This window comes from Euprymna scolopes, chromosome 8 (assembly GCF_053919585.1).
Source record: "Euprymna scolopes isolate OS-2025 chromosome 8, ASM5391958v1, whole genome shotgun sequence".
NCBI classification, from domain to species: domain Eukaryota; kingdom Metazoa; phylum Mollusca; class Cephalopoda; order Sepiida; family Sepiolidae; genus Euprymna; species Euprymna scolopes.
This window is the reverse complement of record NC_136489.1, coordinates 146,084,161-146,101,384: the sequence shown is the minus strand read 5'-3', so window position 1 is coordinate 146,101,384 and position 17,224 is coordinate 146,084,161. Positions and strand designations below refer to the sequence as shown.

Sequence of the window (17,224 nt, the reverse complement as noted above, 5' to 3'; positions counted from 1 at the left end):
CCATATCCATTGTGATCAAACCAGCAATCTCCTGTTCTGTTCACATCTCCCTATATTATCCAGATATAATCTTCTGGCGCTTCTACAGAATTGGGAAGAGATTTTGAAGTCAGTAAATGGAGTTTTCATATAAAACAATGGTTTCAACTGATTTTTTTTTGTCAATTCTTATAAATTACAATGGTAGCTTCCAAATTATACAATCGAAATTACCTGAATATTACTGAATTATTAAACAACAAAAAAAACTTCAATCGTGTTAGGTGAAAAATTGCTGCCATCCTGTTTAAATCAAATTGGAAAATTACCTTCCCTTTGAACTCTGTGTCTTACAATCGTTTTCATCAAATTCTATTTTTTATTTTCTTTAATAATTTTCTATCTTATCGATTTTCGTAATTTTTGGATATAGTCATATTAAAAATACAAGAGATATATAACATTGTTTTACATGTGCAATTCAGTATTATGATTTCCGAAATTTCATCCCCTACATTTCTCGCCATACAACACACGTTCTTAACATTCACTGCTCAGACTTCATTTGCATACATCATCACACACATCTTGGTAAACAATAATCTGATGATGAGTAATAAAAGAAATTCCATGAACTTCATCTACTTGTTATGATAGTTTTGTTCATTTTTGTGCCTTAATGCTGGACAACAGAGAGAGAAAGAGAAATATTATCACCCTCAAATCAAAATGTACCCAATGAATATAAAAAAAACTTAAATTACATGTGTAGAGAGGGCAGCATAAAAACTACTTAACAGAAAGACACAGGGTGTGCATGTGGAGGAAACAGGAAGTCAATCTTTGTTGAAACTTCCTTACCCCCCATCATAAATCATTCTTAGTCATAACTTTCATGGCAAAGTTAACATTTTTAGAGAGAACTGACATAAGACAGAAAAGGAAGAAAAGACAGAGATGGGAAGAGTAAACAAATAGATTAAGTAAGAGAGAGAGAGAGAGAGAGAGAGAGAGAAAAGAAATAGAAATAAAACGTAGTTTAATAACAAAAATAAACAAGGAGACAAAATTACAGGAAAAAAAAAGAATTCACCTTCATTGGATACTTTAGAGATTTACGCAAAAATAAATTTGTTTTCTCTAGATTAAAAAAGAAAAAACACTGAAGAAGTCTGCTAAAAAGTAAAAAAATACCAATAAGACGTCTTCTCATAACACAATTCATCTGCATGCAAAGCTGTTCTGATTTCATAGAATTCATCTTAAAGCATTTAAAAAATTAAAAAAAAAAACAAAAAAAAAACAAAGCGCAAAGCCATTGTATGCTTTTATTGGCCACATATCATTATTCAACAGATTTAGACGATCTGCGTGACTGTCCATCAATATTGCTTGCAACAACCTTTAAAAATAAAAGGCGTTTTTTCTTTTTTAAAGTGAGATAGAGAGAGAAAGATGTGGATTCCCTCACAGCGAGCAAGAGTTTAAATACTGGAGAAGAAAAAAATAGGGGGAAAAAAAAAAAAAAAGGCTGCCGGCGCCCCAAAGTGGGATGAGAATGAAGGTGGCTCACAGGAAGGGGAGGGGGGAGAGAGAGAAAAAAATTCCACTACCCATTCCATCATGCCCCTCCCCCTCCTATAATCTCTTAAAAAAAGCAGCATGGGTTTTGGTCTTGCATTTCCCCGCCTTTTTGTTTCAAGTTTTTTCAACATTTTTATTCTGACAGGAATTAAAGCTGTAACAATCTTTTCTACAAAGGGGACAAAAAAGGGGCAAAAAAAAAGAGTTAATCCCATCATTCACTAATTGAAAAGAAACAAGTTTAAAAACAAAAAAAAATTTATTTTATACTATTTAGATGAAATAGCAAATTTATAAATGAAAATTAAAACCTTCCTTCTTTGGCAAATAATTTCTCTAATCATAAAAAAAAAAGCAAACCATCAGAAAGTTGTCAAGTTGTGGTTTTTCTATTACTAAGCTGGTGTGAGTGACTGTACCCAATGATAGCAATAACCAACAACAATTAGTTAAATTTGGGTGACACACAACCGTCCAGATTAATGGTGAAAATAGGAGAACGCAGTCAACAGCACTCATCACATAACTGGTTGACAAAGGAGATAGGATTCATTCCTACAACAAGCTCCTAGTCATCCTGTTAGAAAAATTTCATAAATGTTCTAATAAAAAAAAAAATTTTTTTCTTCATATAAAAGGAAGATTAAAAAAAGTAGGTGCCCAGATGGAGGGGGCAGGGGAAAAGGAAGCAGTGACAAAAAAAAAAAAAAAATAAGAAAAAAGTTATGCAAAGAATTTTATAATTCCTTATCGGCAGAGTCCAGGTTTCTGAAATAGCCAATATTTGATAACAAATACACTATATATGATAGAGAAAGCTCGGAGTAATATTTTTTTTAATGTTTTTAAAATCAGGTATGTAAAAGACAAAAAACAAAATTTATTTATTATAAGATGGCCACTTAGGAAGGGAAAGGGATTATAATGCAGGGTTTTAAAATAAAAAAAAATAAAAAATAATTTAACAACCATCTTTGTTTTCTTTGTTTTTTTTAATAAAATCATTAACGAAAGAAATTGTACTTTCATTTCTCAGATGAATTTCAATTCATTAATGTTTCTTGTGTCCTTTAAAAAGGACAAAGTTTTTATTCATTGAATAAAGTTCCAAGATGTATTAGTTATTGGCTTATGATTCCTAAGCCAGGAGCAAAGATGGTCCATGGCCATTGAAGCAGTGATAAAGAATGATGTAGATTGGTGGTGAAAGGGTGGGAGAGCCGAGAGAGAAACAGAGATAGAAAAAAAAAAGAGGGGCTGACAGTCATAACTGTTGGAGGCGTGCTGAATAGTATTTCTCATAGTGTTTGCACAAACGAACGTGGCCAAGCAGCAAGTGGACGTGGCACCAGCACAATACACTGCCGACGCAAACTCTCAGTAATCCTCAAGATCAAAATCTTCTTCATAACCATCTTCTCGTACCTCCAAAATATTGAAGTCTACTTGGTACCGCAAAATAGCTGAAAAATAAATAATAAAATGTAAAAAATCGTAAGGTTTTCTCTTTATCTCTCACCTGTATCAAAATTGTGTACCTTCTTTAAAGAATCAAAAATATGATTCATCAGAAAAATTACAATTTATTCAGAATTTTGAAATAAGACAAATTGTTAGGGTCATTTTCATACTAACACATGAAATTCCAGATTACAAGACAATGGAGGCAGTCAACTAATGATTGACAGTCACAAATATAAAAAAATCTGACTTGCACGTATTTGCTATGACTATCACTGTAACATTGTTTCTCCAAGTCAAAACCAGTTCTGTTGATGTGTCTCTGAGACCAGATTACACATACTGTTAAGTCTACTTTTCATATATTCACATTCGGAAGTTCAAACGTGTATACATCTAGCTATATATATATATATATTTTTTTTTAAACAAATTCAATTACATCTTTATAATTATTTTAAGATTCACTTTTATAAGAAAAATTTAGAAAGTGATAATTCTTATAAAATAAGATAAAAAAAACAAAGAAACAAACAAAAAAAACATCCGACTTACCTCCTATGCCACCAAAGCCTTTCACAAACTGTGCACCCTCTTGAGACTTGTCTGTGATGATTTCCAGTGTGGCACCTTTAAAACAAATAATTTCCATCAGTATGGAAGAAGAATGTTTACTGCTCCAATAAAGGAGAGTTTTTTTTGAAACCAAGAACAAATCCTAACTTTACAAAATTCAAATATCTGATAGAGCAGTAATAAAGCATATCCACAGGTAAGTTAACAAATAAGCAGTGATAAAGTGATAAAGTGATAAAGGCTACTTGGTTGTATAAAAAAAGGCAGTTTTTTATTGTTAGCATCACAACACATCTAGAGATGCATTATGTGAACTTATTCTATATCTTGATAGAGATTTACTAAGCTAACTGTACTTCCATTCTTTTTTGTTTCATTAAATTATGGTATCATTTCATCAATTGAAACAAATTTTTACAAAACTATTTTGTGATGAAATTGTCAAATTTTTAATAAGAAAAAAAAAAAAAAAAAAGAGCCTAAAAAACTTTCAATTTTAATATATGAAAATTTGCTAAGAACTTTAAAACAAATGGCTTTCTATTCAATGGTTTAAATGCTTCCAATTTCAATGAATCCTCAACTTAAACTTTTTTTTAAAACTATTAACAAAAGATCAAAATGGTCTAAAATTAAAATAATTTAATCAAGACAAAATTCTGTGGTAAATTTAATTTTCTCTCCTTTTTTAAAGAGGATTTTAAAGTTAATTTTTGAAACTTTACGCTATGGTATTTTAAAAAATTTTAATAAATAATCAATTAATAAATGTATAAATCATGCAGACAAGGAGCGGTCACACAATTTTATTAATTAGGTGAACATTGTGGATTCTCCAAATAAAAAATTACTTTAAAATCCACAACTTTTTAACTGAAACCACTATATACTACTTTATCAAATATCTATCAAGAATAATTAAAAAAGTAAAATAGATGAACAAGCATCACATAACTCTTCACTTAGAAAGCCTCTAATCCACTGTAGCCTTTTAAATCTCAGTGGCAGTATGCCTGGTTTGAGGCTAAAAAAAAATTTTTTTTTTTTTAAATAATGAAATGAAATAAAAAAAATTACCAAAATTTTTGTAATTATTGGCAAACCACTCCAGAAGAGGCATTTGGTCAACTAATTCCAGTTCTACTCCAGTCTATAAAAAAGAAAAACCATGAGCCATACATATTTGTTAGGAAATTAAACATTTATTCAGAAAACATAAATCTTTATAACAGGCAGAAAAACACCAAGTGTAAATTAATTTAAAAAGTGTCTATTAAAACATAATGATGAGAATATCCTCTAAAAAAAAAAAAAAAAAAAAAAAAAAAAAGTTGTCTGACTTTTGAAGGTTTAAATATTGCTTTCAAATTACAATCTGCATTATAATGAATATATTTTTAATCAAATAAAAATCATGGATCTAATTATATTTTCTAAAACTGGTTATTTTTATTCATAACAAAATATCATTTGAAGGAATCTATTAATGTTTGGTAAACTTATTGAAAATAAACTTTATTCAATGGAAAATAATACAAATAAGTTGAAAATTTATCCACAAAATTACTTCTCAGTTTACATACAGCTGGTCTATTCACTTTTGTTGACATTAACAGCATTTTAATAAAAGATAGAAAATTGTTTCACAAGTTTTTTCATCCTTTTCTTTATATTTTTAAAAAAATTTTATCGCAAATATCAGTTCATGTTAAAAAATTATCCCGATTGATATGTTGTTTTTTTTATTAGTGACATTATAGGAGTGGGAGGAGCTAAGCACCATCACCTCACCATCAAAGTCTTACTACAACTGATTAAAAAAAAAAAAAAAAAGCATTTAATAGACATTTTTCTTTGTGATTTACTGTAATTTGATCTCCACAATAAGCACAAATAATACCTAAATACATTTTGCAGCTTACAACGGTAATTTTCTTTTAAATTTTAATACAATATTAATTTCTATTCATTAAATAGAAAAATTTTTATTTCTGAATTTTTGAGATGATTGGTTATTATTATTTGGATTCTTTAAACTACCGTTCTCATTTTAAATGTCATTTTCATATCATTTCGGTTGATGTAACCTCCAACCAAGGACATGTGGCACAGTGGTTAGAGTACTTGCAAAAATCCAGGCGTAAAAAGTGACATTCTTCTGAAGATTGAAGATTCAATCGTCAGTGTGCGTGATTGAAAATACAACTGTGATTTAGGATTTCTATCCAGTCATGGCTGATGGAACAAGAACATGCTACCTCCATGAATTAAATAAACGGTTCAGTTTAAAATTCTATATGAATTAAATATAGGGTTCAGTTTAAAATTCTATTTGAATTAAATATAGGGTTCAGTTTAAAATTCTATTTGAATTAAAAAAAAAAAAGGTTCAGTTTAAAATTCTAAGATTAATTAAATAAACGGTTCAGTTTAAAATTCTATATGAATTAAATAAACAGTTCCGTTTAAAATTCTGTGCAGATTCCAGAGTTCGACAAGATACACCTGAAGTCAGAATGTTGTGAAAATGACCCTCAAGATGAAAAAAATAAAATTAAAAACTCCAAAATACAAAAATTAAATTTATAGATATCCATTGTGTATACATGCCCTACTTTCAGTTAGGCCATTAAACCGTCTAAATCTTCCAATATAAGTGATAATGCATGTTTCTAAGTTCTATTTTTTTTTAGTAAATAGTAAGAGAAAAAAAAAAAGAAAAATACAAAATGATTTTTCTAAAATTATGTTTTCAAAATTTACAAATTTAAATACACTACAAATTAAGACATGACCTACTTTTGAATGACACGGTGACATAAAATAATCACTAGGATTAATGTCTAACACAATGTTTTTACATTGTGGTCTACATTAAATGATTCTAAAGTGTTTAAACTGTCAATTTGAAAGTCATTTTTGACCCGAATAAAAGTTGATAAAAAAACAATGTAATTCTAATGAATATTATTTCCACACATAAAAATTTTCATCAAAAATTACTGTAACAATCATAAAAAAAAATTTAACTAGTAAGATAAATTATTTTTAATTAATTTTTGTAAAAATTATTATATTTTCTTACAAAATATAATTATGATAAAAAGGGTGGGGGCATTGAACAAAAGAAAAATGGAACTTAAAAAAAGATTCCAGTGTAATGCTGGATAGGTTTAGCTGGTATATTGGAATGAAAACCATTACATATTGTAACTTATTACAGTTTTTAAAAATCAATTAACTGATCCACAATCCGCTTGCATCAATGAAGAGAATTGCCAATGAAGTAAATCAGTCAACATTAAATATTAAAGACAAGTTTTGAAATAAGAGGGGAAAATTAAAAATATTTTTGTAAAAAAATAATATATACATACCTCTTTTTCCATAAAATGTGTTTTATCCTTTTCTTGTTCAGGTCTCAAATGTAAGATTTTTTCCTCTGTTGAAAAATACAACAGAAAAACAAATTAAATATGGCTTTTACTTAAAATAAAAAGAAAATTTAACTAATTTGTAATCACAAATGATCAATGACTTTATACACGTTGTATACATTCTATCTGGTTGAACTACTACATGAGAATACATTTTCTTATATTGGGAAGCACTGTAAATATTTTGTATTGTAATGTGTGAAGAATAAATAGTTCAAGGATTCTTTTAATTCATTATGAATTCATGATAAAGGAAGGGGAGGTTAACTGCTATAGAGATTCAAATCCACATGATGGGAGTGGGGACAGTCCAGGTGTGTGTGTGAATACGGGAGGCGTATATGAATTAGCTCGCATGATGTTGCAGTTCTCAGATAATAGCACAAACGGTGGTAGTAAATTTGAATCCAAGAAATCTAAACATTTTTTCAAGAGTTCTCAATTTGGCAGAAAGTACAAAAAGTCTTGTAAAAAAGAAAAATACAATGGTGTTAAAATAGGAGAGAAAAAAAGAAAAATACAATGGTGTTAAAATATTCAAACTACCTACTAAAAAAAAAAATACTAACTACCTACTAAAAAAAAAAAATACAATGGTGTTAAAATAGGAGAGAATAAAAAATACAATGGTGTTAAAATATTCAAACTACCTACTAAAAAAAAAAAGAGAAGGATTTTATAACCCTGTGGTTTGTTCCCACATACTATGGATGATATAACGGATAAACCATCGGTGATGTCACAAAATTATGTCATTGATGAGAAATCCCTTATGTTTTATGTAGATGATCTGTGACAAACATCTACTCCCTAGTTCTAATTAAAATCAGAAGTAGTTTCTAAAAGGCATATATATATATATACATCGTTCAAACACTGTGTTCGAATATATGATCAAATGTTAGTTTTACTCCTTTAGAACTGCTTTAAAAAAGTCCACCACTCCCTCATTTAGTGACCAGAATCAGAATCTGTAAGGACAAAGTGAGAGTTTGCGACTTTTCACAACTCCTTTGCAGGTATTTAGGGTTGGATGCATTTGATTTTAATATTTTCAAATATTTTTAGTTTCAGTATTTTCTTGGTTTGATCTTCATTATTGGTCTCAATTAATAGGCTGCCATTAAATTGTTTTTTTTTTTGATAGATTTGGGTTTTAAAGTTTTTAAACTTTTTTCAATTCTAAATGGGGACAACTGGCTCAAAGGAGTTTCCTCCACTGATTCCATGATAATAAATGTTGGGGAATTTCTCGGTTTTCTTGGCTCTTCTTCAGAGCGGCTGATGTCAGAGATATCAGAGTGTGTTCTTATTTGGTAGTTGGGCATTTTTTGTGAGAAATAAGCCATATTATGATGTTTTTTTTTTTCATCATCTTTGCTCCCCACCCGCCTCGGAGCCCTATATGGGAAGTGCCTGGGGGGGGGGGGGACCCATTCGCCCAGCCACAACAGGGATACAAAGATGATATACTCGATTTACGTGATATCTTTCATGAGCACCTGTTTTCCTTTGATATTACTATGGAGTACGTAGTAATTACAAGGGTTTGCAGCCATGTCATAGATATTTCACTTCGTCGATTGACCCTCAGCCACCGCTTTCCACCATATATTAGGAAATAGTTGTTATTTGTGGGAGAGGGATAGGCATATTGTGTTCATGATAGGTTTATGGGGTGAGCAATATATGGTGGGGCTTGACGTTACCAGCCGATTGATCGGATCGGGGGCCCTTCCGACCGCCCTTCTAGCCTGGTAAGGGCCAAAGTGGTGTGTTGGAAAGTGGAGGTACTAAAATCTGACCTCCAAATCTCAACCACCTGTCCTAAAGGTGTTACGGGTCGCTACCTACGGCCAACAGGTAGCCCTATTGAGGGACTTCTACTCTCTGCAGGGGGGTAGTCGGCATATTCTGATGCCCTGCCGACAGGGTCAAGTGGAATCTGATCAAATTTTGAAGAACAATTTTCTAATAGAATATATTTGTTTTTTTTTTGTTTTTTTTTCAGTTTCTATTTAACCCATAGTTGGGACCCTAACAGGTACTACCACTCCAGGTCAGAGTGGACCTGGAAGCAATGGCAATTAAAGGGTGGCTCCACGCTCCCCAAAGCCCGCAAACTGGGGCCTCACCATCGGACCGGGAACTAAGGAAGGAAAAAGAAGGGGGGGGGGCTGTTGATTTTATTTTTGTAAAACATAATTAAGTTTTACAAAAAAGAATAGAAAACAAAAACAGAAAATCGATGTAGGTGCATTTCGTCTAAGGAAGCCAATATACAGCCTGATCTGGTAGCACCAGAAATCAGAAAGAGAACAGATATGTTTTTTGTAGATGTTGAAAAATTGCACTGGAATCTATATTATGCATGGTAATATGGCAGAATAGGGTGTTACAAGGTTGTTATAGGACTTACACTCTCCCAAAGGGCATTTAAACTTATAGATGATTTTAGGATTGGGAGGCATTATTTTTTTACTACAAGGTCTTAAATTTTTTTTATAGTAGATAATGAGTAATTTTATTATTGTTGTCAGTTTGGGATATGTATCTGTATGTATTTTTATGATCCTTTCTTTTAATTTAATGTTTGTATTTGATTGCAGTGAAATGTTAATAGATTTTGGAATGTAATGCTGTGTGATATTACTATTTGTAGTGGTATGTTTTTAGTTCTGAAGGATTAATATTGTTTGTTGGTCGACAACATAATTAAAAAACATTGATAAGGACTCATTTTATGTTTTTTTTAGTTGAAAGAATAGTGTTTTGTAGTGGAAGAGATTAGTTTTGCGCAGTTTAGGTTTTTGACAATGGCTATTTTGTAATGGTGAGAGCATTCACTCTTAAAATTTAAAAGGCAAGAATTTAAGTTAGTTGATTTTTTTGTAGTTAGGTGTTGAATATATTGTTAGATGAGAACATCGAGGAATTGAATTTTGTTATTAATGTTTCGTTCTATAGTGAATTTGAGTATTTATTTTGGAAAAGGTCCTTAAATGTTTGTATTTGTTCATTATTGTTGGCTAGAATAAGTATATCATTGACATATCTTACATAAATAAAGTTTACTAGTGCTATTAAATATTTTGTTTTCATGATCACTCATGTAGAATTTGCTGAAGATTGGTTCAAGAACCAATCCCATAGAAACAATTTGGGTGTAAATATTGCCTTTGGAGTCCTAAAGATGTACTTCAGGAGTGCAGCTTAACTTTTTATAGTATTTTCTTAAAATTAATTTTAAATGGAAGGAGAAACGAGTTGTGAATATTGTCAAGGATTATATTTAGTATTTTGGGTTTTTTTTGGCAGGTACATTGGTAAATAGGCTTTGTACATCTAGAGAAGCAATAATTTATTGTTGGGTTGTTTGATGTGCGCAATTTGTATGAAAAACAAACTTTACTTACCATCTGTGGAATGATTCTTCAATATATATCTTGTTATATCAAGGTTTTCCCATACAATCAGAATGTCAACAGCACCCATTTCTAAAGCTTTTAAAGTATCGTCCACACCAAAACAATATTTGCCTGTATCCTGAGAGATTTCATCAAAATACCTGCCTATAAGACAAAAAAATAAAACTTAGTATCTAGGCTTGTCAAAATGTATATTTTCATTCATTTCCTAATCTTTTTTGCTTGAATATTTTTTTTAATTATTTTGAGAGAAATTATTGGCAAAGTAATCATACTAAGATAAAGCTAGTGTTCCTATGTAATGGTTAAATAACCAATAAAAAAAATTCAAATTTATTAAAAACAAAATCAATACTAATGACTAGGTAGATAAGTTGAGGATTTTCTTGAGAAATAAATTTTACTTTCAATCAATAGAAAATAAATTTCATAGAAATAACATTAAAACATCTACATACAAAGATTTTAGGATGAATTATTTGATCTGCTAAAAAAGAACAGATTCGATAATCAATCTGACAAGAAAATATTTTTATATATTCCTTTTCAGTCTGAGAAAAAATAACATTATCAATTATTTTTTTTTGGAAATCAGATAGAAAAATTCACATTTATAGAAAGCATCTTTAATTAATGAGGGGGAATAAGAAATAATAGAAAACTGCAATTTTAAAGTTTTCTATAAAAAAAAGAAAGAAAGAAACCAACTGTTTGGAATAAGAACTACAACCTTTAAATCATCTTAAAAATCCTTCAATTTTGTAAAGTTAAAAACTTCAGTGTATGCAGCAATACAGTTTTGGGTCAGTTTGTTTAAAAAGCCAATATATACATATATATTACCTATTAATTTCTTTTCTTGAATAAATTTAACATTAGCTAATGCATCTGATGCTAGTTCAATTGCTTGGTTGAATCCATTCTCTCCTCCATAGGATACATCAACAATTTTGATAATTTTGGCTTGTAATCTCTACAAAGAAAAAAAATTTAAATCAACACGTGTCATTTTATTGTAAAATATCATCATGGTTTATAATAAAAGATTTTTTTTCAAATGTTTTTGATTTTAAATTGGTTGTTATCATTTTAAATTAAGCAGGAGAAGAAACAAAAATCTTTATGTTGATTTTAAATCAGTGACATCATGTTACAAAAAAAAAAAAAATAAATAAAAAAAAAATAAACCTTTTCTGATTTACAAAAAAAGCACACATCCCAACACACTAGAGAGAACTTGAATGCCTACTAGACACTATCCTCACTGTACAAGGGTTTGCTAAAAAACCTTGTATGAGGATACTTTTCCCTAGAAGTAAACCCTGACCAAATATTCAAAATCACATTGTATTCACAGCCCAAATTTCCTCACTATGGCTAACTTACATGAGTTTTTACAAGGAATGGTGCACCTTCTCAAAGTAATGTTACCTCAAATAACAGCACGAAGCTGGATACTCCACTAGACTAGATAAATTCTTGTCCTGGAATCCAGTAAGACCAAGAGACCAAAATGAAAGATACTACAACATATGAAAATGGTTAATGTTCTCAATTTCTTTACTAACTCAGTGTTTGAGAGATAAAGAACTTTAATGGAACATTCGAATATCTATGTATCTCATATAGAGTTCAAGTGTTAGCCCCTGGTTGTGGGCCCCTTGATTTCTGATAACTTCGACTGAAGTAAAATAAAACGAAAAGTGGAATTCTGTGAATTTTGCTTCCGAACACAAAGAATGATCTTTTATAACATTTGATCGATGCCTCCGTTCAGTCTCGAAAAACAAAGGGGCAGCTGCGCATGTAATTGTGTGGTAAGGGTTACACAGTCTCCAACGACACCTCTCCTGAATCGACACTACTTGAGTCCAGTGGCAAAGAGAAGTCCAAGATGACTGGAAACAATGCCGAGATAAGTGGAGAGACAGAGCACCTGGACGTCCCAAATAGTCATCGAGTAATGGCCAGGCTCATCATTGCTTAACTTCAGTGATTTGACAGGAACCAGTGTGTCAAACGTGATTATGCCATATATGACAATCCTGTATGACATTACAAATGACGAAATAACAAATGTGGATAACATCTCTTAAACCACAGAACATAGACGACCTGTATAACTTTCGGTTATGGATTGTCTATGTGGACAATGATTATGCTAGATGAACTATTTACACTTAAAGGGCCTAGTATATAAATAAAACAAGCCAAGCATGCGGGGTCCCCCTCCACAAGTAAAAAATTTACTTTCATCATGACTAATGTTTATGCAAAATTTCAAAAAATTCCAAGGCATGGTTACCACGGAATGACAAACAGGGGTGAATTACTAGGTCCAATCCTTCCTTTGTCAAAGTAATAATACACAGAAGATTAACTTTGAAAATTTCAAATTCTATAATCGTCCAATGACATCGTTCTAGAGGTTGAATGTTCAAGCCTTACTATAGGCAATAATAAAGAATAACAAATTAACACTACTACCTGGTCATTACTGATAGAACAATCTATCCCAACAAGCCCCACCCACAACTAAATAGCAGTATACCAGAGTTTGAGAAGAAGCACTTGTATTTGAGAATATAACAATCAAGATATTCTTATTAATTCAAATATTAAATTATTTTTATATAAGATAAAATGTATTTTTATTAGCAAGTGTCAGTTTAGTTTTTAAACTAACTCAAATATGCATAGTCTATTAATGTGGCACAATGACATAGCCTCTTTTGAGGAGCTGGGGCTTCTACATTAACAAAAACCTTGTGCCTAACTTGGTCTGTACTTGTGAGGTGCATATGTGTTAAGCAGGTGCTTGTGATTTTGAAAATGTTCTATGACTCAAGCCAAGAATGACAGTTTGTTTATAATATTGAACCAAGGCAAAACGATATAAGACCTTAGAATTTGAAAGGTTAAACCCGAAAGAGCTCATGGATACAAAAACAAACAATGTTTAAACGTTATGTATGAATTTCCCCCTCTCTCTCTCTCTTTCACTCCCCTCCTCTCTCTTTCACTGAAGAAAGTTAGTTTGTTTGTTTGTTTGTTTAACCAGCATATCAACCTTCTTTGGGTCATTTAATGCTGCATACAAGATTTAAATTTTTGATACTTTTAGAGTCGATTTTCGTTGGGTATATTCGGCCAATGTTTTGGTGTAGTTATTTGATGATTTTTATATTTTATGGTAAAGATTTATTTGCTTGTTTTAAGAAATTTAGAATGATTTAGGATTTTCTTTATCAAAGAGTTCTTTTAAACTTGTAGCCTTGTAGTAGTGTTGATGTATTTGTGTGAGGTGATAGCAGTCAAGTATAAAGTTTTTCACCGTATAACATTTGTGAGGTTCTTCACTTTTTAGTATGTAGGAGGGAGTTATGTACGCGTGTCCTATCCGGATACGTGATAAGACTACTTCTTCTTTACATGATTTTCTGGTATCTAGAAGGTTTTTTTTTTTTTTTAAGTATGGGGTAATTTGGAAGAGTTTGTTGTTTTGGCAATTGTTCCAATTTTCTTGCCATTTCTGTGTGATAAAATTGTTTATTTAAGGTTTGTAGTCCGTATATGGGACCTTTATGTCGCTTTTTTGGAGTTTTAAGGAATTTTTGGCAGCCATGTCAGCCTTTTCATTTCCACGGAAACCGTAGTGACTAGGCATCCAACAAAAGAAGAAAGTTTTGTGTTGCATGATAGAATGGATCTTTTGTAACAGTTTGATGAGTAGGGGATTGTTTGATTTTTTATTGCTTCTAATACTGATAACGAGTCTACAAATATTATAAATTTCTTGGAATTTTTGTTGGTGATAATACCTAGAGCCAAGTTTATGGCTGTAATTTCTGCACTATAGATTGAAGAGTTATTTGGTAACCTTTTATGCTGAATAGTTTTTTCTGAAATAGCGACACATCCCACTTTGTTTTGATCTTTGGAACCATCCGTGTAAATGTGTGTCCAATTTGGGTAAGTATCCAGAATGTTGTTTAGTTTTTCTCTATAGTCTGTGGAGTGAGTATTGGATTTAGGATATATTGTCAGGTCTAGTATGACTTTAGGTTGATTTAACAGCCAGGGTGGGAGTTCTGAGAGATTTTCCTCGTGGATGCTGGTTTGATCTATCGTGTTGTCTGTAAATGGCTTTGTTTCTTCCATGTAGAGACCAAAGGGTTTAATTGCATTTTCTTTTTTTTGAATAGATGTTTGTAGTTGGGATTGAAAGTCCATTGATAGGCAGAATTTTTGGGGTTTGATTTTAGTTTAAGTTAATATTGTAAGCCTAATTTTTCACGTCTCATTTTTAGTGGAGGTTCATAGGCTTCAGCATATAAGCTTTCTATTGGAGAGGTTTTGAATGCGCCCAGGGCAAGTCTTAATCCTGTGTGATGGATAGAATCTAGAGTTTTAAGGTAACTTTTTCTGGTTAAACCATATATAAAGCTTCCATAATCTAGTTTGGCTCTTATCAGAGTTCTATATAATTTTAAGAGTGATAAGCAGTGATCCCCACTCAGTATTTGCTATAACCCTTAATAGTTGTAGAGTCTTGAAACATTTTTGTTTTAAATATTTTAAGTGAGGGATGAAGGAGAGTTTTTTTATCAAAAAAAAAAAAAAGTCCCAAAAATTTATGTTGATCAGCTATTTCGATTTTTGTTCCTTTTAAGTTGAGAATAGAGTCATTGTGTATTTTTTTATGATTACAGAAATGGACACATTTAGTTTTAGCTGTTGAAAATTTAAAGCCATTTTCTGTCGTCCATTGTGTTAGTTTGTTTATGCACATTTGTAATTGGCGTTCTGAAGTATGAATATTTTTAGATCTATGGCAGATTACAAGGTCATCCACATATAAGGAACCATTTATCTCATTGTTTAGACAATTTACAATATTATTAATTTTTATATTAAAGAGCGTAACTTATAAAATACATCCTCGTGGGACTCTTTCTTCCTGTATTTTTGTATCTGATAGGGTGGGTCAGATTCTTACTTTAAAACTTCTATCAGATAGAAAATCTTTTATCAGTATGGGTAGTCCGCCCTTTAATCCAACATTGTAAAAGTCTTTTATTATACCCTGTCGCCATGTTGTATCATATGACTTTTCTAAATCAAAAAAGATAGCTACTGCATGTTTTTTTTTAATGAATGCTTCTTTGATAAAAGTCTCCAATCAGATTGTTGTCCATTGGTCTTTTGTTTCTAAAACCACTGTAGGTTGGCAATTGAGTCGTTGGTTTCCAGATACGAGTTCAGTCATTTATAATTCTTTCAAATGTTTTGCAGAGACAACATGTCGATGCAATTGGTCTAAAATTTTGTGGATCTGAATTGTCTTTCTCTGGTTTAGGGATGGGGATCACGATAGCATGTTTCCAGCTATTGGGTAGTTTTCCCTTGAACCATATTTGGTTGAGCACGTTTAAAAGATGTGTTATTGATTTGGAAGGAAGTTGTTTCAGAAACTCATGTATCTCATCCGCCCCAGTAGCTGTATTATGCGCTTCGTTTATGGCTTTTAGAGTTCATTTTTAGTAAAAGGATAGTTGTATTCTTCTTTGTTGTTTGAGCTGAAATTTAATTTGTTTATCTTTTTTCTGTATCTTGTTTTGTCTTTTGGAAGGATTGACTAATTTTTGCTGGAGAAATTGTTTTGAAAGTTTCAGTGAGAAGATTTGCAATATTTTTTGTCTCTGTTATTTTGTAGGAGATGATTTAAAGGGGAGGGTGAGTTTTTGCCCAAAATTTTCCTTACCATGTTCCACACTTGTTTGCAGTTTGTATTTGAGTTCATTTTATTTATATAATCTTTCCATGATGTTCTTTTTGCTGCTCTGATAACTTTACGAGCCATTGCTCTTTTTTGCTTAAAAAAGTTTAAATTGTACTTTGTTGGTTGGGAGTTGCATTTTCGTAAGGCAGCTTTACGTTGGCGAATTGCTTTTTGGCATTCATTGTTAAACCAGGATCTTTGTTGTTTATTAGTTCTGCTACTTTTAGGTATACATTCATGTGCAATGGCTAGTAAAGTTTTAGAGAAGTATTCTATGGATTTATTTGGGTTTTCCTCCTCAGAGTTTTTGTTGGCATTTTTTTTTATATTCCTCCCAATTTACTTTTTTTATTTTCCATTGGGAGAGATGGGTTTTTGTTTTAGATTTGTTAACATCACTGGAAAATGGTCGCTACCCCATGAATCTTCTAGAACTTTCCAGTTATAGTCCATGAGGATAGTAGGATCACACAAAGATAAATCTAATGCTGGGTAGGTGCCTGAAGCGGGATGAAGGTAGTGTTGGAGTTATTGTTTAATATACACAAGCCATTGTCGTTAATAATTTTTTCAAGATATTTTCCTTTCTTATCCAAGTATGCAGATCCCCATATATCGTTGTGACTATTGAAATCACCTAACAGTAAAAAGGGTTTGGGTAACTGATTTATTATTTTGTTCAGCTCTGCTTCGTTTATTGGATCATGGAGTGGAATGTAGATAGTGCAGATATTTATAGTTCTATGTAGTGTGGCTGCTACAGCAATGGCTTGAATATTAGTGTTTAGATCTATTTTGCTTTGTGGGACATTATTTCTAATAAGTATGGATACTCCTCCAGAGGCTTTCTGTTTGGTATTGTGGATGTGGTTGTATTGATGGCAGTTTTTTATATTTTATCTTTCTTGGAGACATATGATGGCTGGTTGATGGTTTGTTATAAGAAGTAATAAGTCATTTATGTACGGTTTTACGCT

The 17,224-nt window shown here is 31.3% G+C and overlaps 1 protein-coding gene across 1 annotated transcript in view; it reads right to left on the bottom strand.

Moving 5' to 3' along the window:
- Positions 1-1,293: 1,293 nt before the first annotated feature.
- LOC145283815 (eukaryotic peptide chain release factor subunit 1) overlaps positions 1,294-17,224 on the bottom strand; it is a 47,484-nt gene continuing 31,553 nt past the window's right edge. Inside the window, exons 6-11 of the mRNA XM_080132903.1 lie at positions 11,309-11,438; positions 10,454-10,609; positions 6,978-7,042; positions 4,678-4,750; positions 3,580-3,654; positions 1,294-3,026 (exon numbers count right to left, since the gene is read on the bottom strand). Coding sequence (XP_079989029.1) covers positions 2,941-3,026; positions 3,580-3,654; positions 4,678-4,750; positions 6,978-7,042; positions 10,454-10,609; positions 11,309-11,438 — 585 coding nt within the window. The 3' untranslated portion in view covers positions 1,294-2,940. The remainder of the gene's footprint in view (positions 3,027-3,579; positions 3,655-4,677; positions 4,751-6,977; positions 7,043-10,453; positions 10,610-11,308; positions 11,439-17,224) is intronic.